Here is a 7,962-nt window from a genome sequence, read left to right on the forward strand (position 1 = left end):
AAAATTTGCATATTATATTTGGTTAAATGGCTTTCTCGAAACTTGTTTAATTTTATTTACGAACGTTTTTATTAGTAATAAATATACGTAACTTAGAATTAACTTACGTAACGAACTTCTATATTCATAAATTTTTAACACGTATATTAGGGGGTTCGCCCCCTAGTCAATACCCTGCTCTTTAAACTACAGTTCGAATTTTTTTTTCCGGTTCTTTAAAAATGACCTCTTAATCACAATCAGTTGATCAGTTGAAAAACTTGTCTTTTTTTATTTAATTCCTGATCTTTTTCTTTAATAATGCTGGGAAATCCGGCGCCCCCGGCATAGCACTGTCCGTTCCCCCCTGAACACTTCCTTCAGGGAAAGATCCTTCCATATCGCCCCCGAACCTCTCCTTCCCCCTCCTCCCACAAAAAATCTCCTCTGAAAAAGTCTGTATACTTACCAATAACCAATACTATATGTTAACATTGAGTAAAGTTCATAACTTTCAGCCCTCCCCCTTGGGACTTTGGGGGATCAAGTCATCCTAAAAGACATTTTTATCATATTTTCGACCATGCTGAACAAAATGGCTATCTCAAAATTTTGATCGGGTGACTTTGGGAAAAAAATGAACGTGGGAGGGGGCCTAGTTGCCCTCCATTTTTTTTGGTCTTTTAAAAAGGTCACTAGAACTTTTAATTTTCGTTCCAATGAGCCCTCCCACGATATTATAGGACCACTGGGTCGATACGATCACCCCTGAAAAAAAAAACAAAAAACAAAAAAACAAACAAATAAACACGCATCCGTGAACTTTTTTCTGGAAAAAAAAGGAAAGCTCCACATTTTTGCAGATATGAGCTTGAAACCTCTACAGTGGGGTTCTCTGATACACTGAATACGATCGTGTGATTTTCATTAAGGTTCTATAACTTTTAGGGGGTCTTTCCCCCTTTTTTCGAAAATCAGCCAAATTTTCTCAGTCACTTAACTTTTGATGGGTAAGATTAAACTTGATGAAACTTATATATTTGAAATCAGAATCGAAATATGATTCTTTTGATGTATCTATTAGTATCAAAATCCCGTTTTTTAGAGTTTCGGTTACCATTGAGCCGGGTTGCTCCTTACTTACAGTTCGTTACCACGAACTGTTTGATAGACGGATAAGTGTCTCTGTATACCCTATGTATTTTTATCCCATTTCTGGCTAGGTAAATAGATGCTGCAAGATTACAGGTAGTTTCTAAGAAGGGAAAGTAGATCCCTAGCGCTGGCGTTTTTCAGCAGGGGAGGGGATACCAGGGGTCAAACGTGTCTCAGTAAATAAAAATATTCGGGACTGGTAGAAAAACATCTCCTGAGCTGAACAGCTAGTAATTCCTGCCGGATGATGCAAACACTAATTGTTCCATATTTCTTAAAAAATAACTGCTTCGAAAGGGTCTAGTTTGCCCACCTTGGAAGAATTCTCTGATGAATTTTTATTCCTGCCTCACCTAACAAAAAAAATATATATATATACATATATATATATGTCTTGCATCTACATTTACTCTCAACCTTAAATATTCAGTGTGAGCTGAATATAGTAAACTAAAAATAATAAACCCCGCCCCTTCATTTTCAGGGCAATTCTTCGTCTGTTCAACTTCTACCTCTGCTATTTACTTTTATGGGAAAATGTGAATTCAGTTGTCGTGAAGGGGAATCTCAGCCCTTACAAAGAATGCTTTGAACTTTGAGTTTCCAATCGAATGTACCTCCTCCCAAATTTTGGCGACCACCCCTTCCATAGGAAGTGGCAGAAATTTTTTTTATAATTTATATAAATTAATATATATATATATATATATATATATATATATATATATATATATATATATATATATATATATATATACATATATATATATATGGAATGCACATCACTCTTCACGTATCGAAGCTAATGCGTCTGATATGAAAGAGTTTTTTTTTGGTATCACAATCGCAATAGTGATATAAACAATTTTTCATCAAGCTTATCGTTTTATCTTGTCAGTACAAACTTGCTGATTGCCTGAATAGTAGAAGAGTCGAACGCTCTGGATAAAGTATATTTAGTTATCTGAAATTTCAGTCTGATAGAAGAGGGGTCGCAAGGAAGCCCGGGGGTAAGAAAGGGCATGGGAGGAGCTGACTACCCTCCAATCAGTTTTGGTTGTTACAAAAAGCACTTGAAAACTATCATTTTTCTGTTGAATCGACCACCCCCCAGGGATTTACTACCACACCTTCTGTACGAAGTGGCAAAAAAAAAATAAAAAAAAAAAAAAATACGTAGATTGCAAGTTGCTCTTCATGGAGTCGAGGCTATTCCGTTGAATCAGATATGAAAGAGTTTTTTGTTTTTATTTATTTATTGCATTAACGCTTTATTGAGCTTATGCGTGGGCTTATCATTTTGTATCGTTAATTCGAACTTGGTGACCGCCTCAATAGTAGAAGAGTCGAAATCTCTCTGGATAAAGCAAGCCATAGCTATATGGAATTTCAACCCGATGCCATGAGAGTTGAAGGGACGCCCGGTGGCAGGGAAGGGTTCTAATCAATTTTTGATTACTGAAAAAAATATAAATGTTTTTACTTTTATAACTTTAATAAATCAAATAATATTAACATTTTGATTACTAAATATCAGTATATTTATATTAAACTGACAATGCACATTTATTTGTATTTTTTCAGTAAAGTGCAAGTTATGTTCTGGCATTGGGAAGGCATAGGGGTTTTGCGCCCAACTTATGTTAATTTCTAGTCGTTTTGAGTTTGACTCTTTTAATTATTGTAATTTCTGTTCGTTTTGGGTTTCATATATTTATCGATGCTGATTAATGGTAGTTTCACGCTTGGTAGATATATGATTTTTTTGCTCATTTTTTGTTTAATGGAGTTCTTTACTTTTCTTTGAAAAACTTATTTTGTGGAAAAAGTTTTTTTTAATTAATTTCTGTTCGTTTTATATTGACATAGTCTTTTCAAGGAAAAAGAAAATAATGCTTTGAATCTTTTCGTTTTTTCAGAATTTATAGTTTGGCCTGCTATTTGTATGCTGGAGAAAAAAATCAGCAATTTTTAACAACATACACCCTTTTAAAACTCTAGACACAAATAGTACTGCTTAATTTAGTTTCATACCTCCTCTAGTTGACCTGAAATGGAAAACTTGATACCATTCGCATACAAATCTTTTTACTTTCTTTGATAGCTTGGATACACTTACGATATTTTGATTTGATTTAATTTTAAAAGGAGAAATGGGAGGGTTGGCGTAGGAGGGCGGGAGATTAGTTGCCCTCAAATCACTTTCAACTATTAAAAAGGGCATCAGCCCTTTCTATTTTCAATCGAATGAGCCCTTTTCGAAGTTCCCACGACAACTCCTTCGATACGAAGTGCCCTGGTCTAAACAACAACAAAAAATAATACATTATACCCACTTTGATCTTTACTATAAAAATGTCAAGCCTTCCAATCACTTTCGACTATTAAAATGGGCGCTAGGCCTTTCGATTTCCAATTGAATGAGCCCTTTTGCAAACGACAACGCTTTCTATAAACACCTTATATGCCCCAGGGCATAAATCACAACCCTTACCCTAAGGTCTGTTAGGTTGGTTGTCATCCTCTAAGACCGAATTTCCAGAACTTTCAACTACGTTAAAGAACATGGCTATCTCAAAATTTTGATTGGATGTGTTTGGGGAAATGGTGAGCGTGAGAGGGGCGGTAGTCGCTCTTCAATCACTTTCAACCCTTAAAAATGGCCCTAGACCATTCAATTTCCAATCAAATGAGCCGTTTTGAAGCTTCTACGACCAAAATTTCAATAAAGATCTTATATGCCCCCGGGGCATAATTTACAACCCTTGCCCTGAGTGCTTGGGGGGGGGGGTGTCATTCTCAAAGACTTAATTTCCAGAACTTTCTACTACGTTGAACAAAATGGCTATCTGAAAATTTTGATTGAATGTTAGGAGGAATGGTGGGCGTGAGAGGGGGGTTAGTTACCCTCCAATCACTTTCGACTATTACAAAGGGCACTTGCCCTCTCAATTTCGAATTGAATGAACCCCTTTTGAAGTTTTACGACAACTCTATCATAAAAACCTTATATTCCCCCAGAGCAGAACTTACAGCCTTTGCCCTTGGTGCTCTGGGGGGTTTATCATCCTTAAATACATCATTTTCAGAGCTTTCAGCTACGTTGAACAAAATGGCTATCTCTAAACTTTGATTGAATGTTTTTGGGAAAATGATGGGTGTAAGAGGGGGGACAATTACTTTCCATTCACTTTCGACTATTAAAAAGTACAATTTCAATTTCCAATCAAATTAGCCATTTTGGAATTTCTATAACAACTTTATTTATAAACTTTATATGCCTCCAGGGCATAAATTACAATTGTGGCACTGAGGGCTCTGAGGGGGTTATCATCCTAAAAAACCTAAATTCAAGAACTGTCAAATACGTTGAACTCAAAATTTTGATTGGATGTGTTTGGGAAAATGTTGGACGTGAGAGGGGTGGTAGTCGCTCTCCAATCACTTTCAACTATTAAAAAAGGCACTAGCCCTTTCAATTTCCAATTGAATGAGCCCTTTTGAAGTTTCTACACTTTCAATAAAAACCTTATACGCCCCATAACTTACAACCCTTGCCCTGAGGGCTGTGAGGGGTGGAAGGGGTTGTCATCCTTAAAGACCTAATTTCCAAATTATTCAACTACGCTGAATAAAATGGCTATTTAAAATATTGATTGGATGTGCTTGGACAAAAGATGGGCTTGAGAGGGGGGTTAGTTGCCTTCAAATCACTTTCGACTATTAAAAAAGGCACTAGCCCTTTGAATTTTAAATCGAATGAGCCCCTTTTCAAGTTTTTACGACAGAAGATTCAATAAAAAACCTTAGAAGCCCCAAGGGCATAACATATAACCCTTGTCATGCAGACTGGGGGGGGGGGGAGTGTCCTGCTCAAAGGTATAATTCCCTGAACTTTGAACTGCGTGGAACAAAATGGCTATCTCAAAATCTTTATTGGATGTGTTTGGGCAAATGGTGGGCGTGGAAGGGGTGTTAGTTGCCTTCCAATCACTTTCGATTATTAAAAAGAGGACTAGCCCTTCTAATTTCCAATCGAATGAGCCCTTTTCGAAGTTTCTACGACAACACGTTATATAAGAACCTTATATGCCCCCTGGGCATAATTTACAACCCTTGCCCTGAGGGCTGTGGGGGGGGGGGGCGCGTCATCCTCAAAGACCTAATTTTCAGAACTTAAAACTACGTTGAATAAAATGGCTATATATATATATATATATATATATATATATATATATATATATATATATATATATATATATATATATATATGTATATATATATATATATATACCAAGGCCGTATCCAGGGGGGATTACCTGGTTTGAACACCCCCCCCCCCCCCCGAAACTTTTCACCGAGTCGAAAATTAGTAAAACCTTATTAAAAATTAGTAAAATTAGTCGAAAACCGAGTCAAAAATTAGTAACCCCCCCCCCCCCCGAACAAAAATCCTGGATCCGCTCTTGATATAAACCCTTTCCTTCTCTCTCTCTCTCTCTCTTTCTTTCTGTTTCTCTCTCTCCCTCTTTTACTCCATCAGTCGAGAATGACATTTAATGCTAGTATTATCAAATTTCGTTGGATAGAAACCATAAAAACATAAGCATAGAAATTGAACAAATCAAATAATCCTTTGTTGTTGTTCCCCTTGGCTTAACTTCCTTTTTGTTCGCCTTAGGCACTTGCTGATTTTGTTTGATTAGAACCAACAATGAAAAGGTAAAAAAAAGGGGGGGGGGGAAGCTTTAATAAGACATCCCCCTAAGACGAGTTAGCAATACATAAATACTATATGATTTTTCTTTCTTGCGACTGTATATTCCATTTCCATTGTTTTTTCAATTATGTATTGGTAGAAAGCGAAAAAGTAATTAATGCTTTTGAGCTTGCACTTTGTATTAGTTTGTTTTTCGTGAAAGCAAGGAATAATGCATAAAATCAAGATATTCTCTAAAGCTGGAAAATATCCTTTCGCTTCTTTTTCCCCTTTCTCCTTTCGACTCTTCTTTGTTTTTTTGTCTTTTTCTCATTCGCAGAGATAAAGATTCAAAGAGCTTTTCTTTATAGTTTTTATTAAAAACTATCAGCAAAGTAGTAAAAAAAAAAAATTTTTTTGTTTTCTTTTTCCTCTTCCTATTCTCCCCCCCCCTCCCTCCATACTTGTGCTTGTCTCTCTCTCTCTTCTTTTTCTTCTCTCTCTCTCTCTTCTCTCTCTCTCTCTCTCTCTCTCTCTCTCTCTCTCTCTCTCTCTCTCTCTCTCTCTCTCTCTCTATTCCTCTCTCTCGCTTTCCTCTTCTCTTTCTTCTCAGCGAATTATAAGTATTATTTTTGTTGTTTTTTAGGTGATCAATGTCCTATGAACTTCGATGATGGAACGAATCCATGGAGCACTCAAGAAGCTTACATCCAAGTCTTTAGGTTTGGTCGATCAAGTGCATCAAAATTGTTTACTTTTTCCATTCCGTTAATTATAATCTGGAAGTTACTTGCATTTGCTGCATATTAGAAAGCAAAGCGGTGAAGGGTCTTTGTTACATAGCTACTTCTGTGCACACCTCGCGTAATTGACGTTTTACTGAATATGACTCTACGATTAACCGAGTTCAAACCCTCAACTCCCCCCTCCCGAAATTTTATCAGACCTGTAACAACGTAACAAAATGCATATAAGTAAATTTTTGAAACGTTTTGTGTAAGTTAGAATCAATTTTCGTGTAAGTTGCGAAATTTGTCACCTAGTTACAAACTAAGTTACAACTTGTAACTTAGTTAAAATTGTAGCTTAGAGGCTCACGAAGAGGCGTCATAAAGGCGCCTCCCGAGTTAGTGACACAAAAAAGCCATAAGCTACATCTTTTTCGACTCAATAAAGAACAAGCGAATCAATAAGAGTTCCAAATAGGGATAGGTCCTTTATTAGACAGTGAAACAAAAATATAAAACAAAGACTCTAAGTATTTCGATGACACAGTCGGTCATCATCCTCAGTAGAGTTGATGATGATTTCAACATCATCAGTAACTCTACTGATGATGATAACCGACTGTGTCATCGAAATATTTAGAGTGTTTGTTTTATATTTTTGTTTCACTGTATAATAAAAGGACCTATCCCTATTTCGAACTCTTATTGATTTCGTCATAGAAAAGGCAGTGTGCTCATGGAGAAAAATAGTAACACGCGAATCCTATAAAAGATTATAAAGTATAAAGAATCATATAAAGGCCTGAGAAATTGGTGGAGTAGGGGAGAAGGGGGCTTAAGTACAATCATTTTCTTTAAAGAATTTGAACAAAACACGCTGTAAAATGTGTGACCCGTATTTTGTCTAGTAATTATGTGCTAATTTATGCTTTGTATGTGGTTGCATCTTCTGATTCCGACAGAAAAGAATCTCTAGTGCCTGCATGTCTGAGACCAGATCCCATTAATCAGTTCTAAAACCAGTACAAATCTTATTTTCAGTACGCGTTTAATGACGTTAGTTCATTTATCGACACTAGTTTGTTCGCCTCTTGGGATTATATGGTTTTGCTATTATACGAGGTGTGCTCGTGGCAGCTGTATTATAATGTTTGCCATACTAATCCATGCAATAATTTTAGTAATTGTGTTTGATTTATATAGCCCTTAGTTTACGCTGGTGCAGCATTTAGCCCTTAGTTTACGCTGGTGCAGCATTTAGCCCTTATTTTACGCTTTACTGCAAGCAGATTTTTGCCTCGAAATCGAACGATTATGCGTCTCGAGACAAAGCTCTGGCTTCAATACTGGAACAAACGCTCCATGGAGGGGTTTGATTCAGTGGTTTGGGTCGATTCAATT

The 7,962-nt window shown here is 36.5% G+C and overlaps 1 protein-coding gene across 1 annotated transcript in view; it reads left to right on the forward strand.

Moving 5' to 3' along the window:
- Positions 1 to 7,083, forward strand: part of udt (protein undicht) — a 112,717-nt gene extending 105,634 nt beyond the window's left edge. The window contains exon 11 of the mRNA XM_089096963.1: positions 6,480 to 7,083. Within this exon, the coding sequence (XP_088953089.1) occupies positions 6,480 to 6,643 (164 nt within the window). The 3' untranslated portion in view covers positions 6,644 to 7,083. The remainder of the gene's footprint in view (positions 1 to 6,479) is intronic.
- Positions 7,084 to 7,962: the final 879 nt, after the last annotated feature.

This window comes from Artemia sp. Qi Xiang Cuo, chromosome 11 (assembly GCF_049724085.1).
Source record: "Artemia sp. Qi Xiang Cuo chromosome 11, ASM4972408v1, whole genome shotgun sequence".
NCBI lineage: Eukaryota > Metazoa > Arthropoda > Branchiopoda > Anostraca > Artemiidae > Artemia > Artemia sp. Qi Xiang Cuo.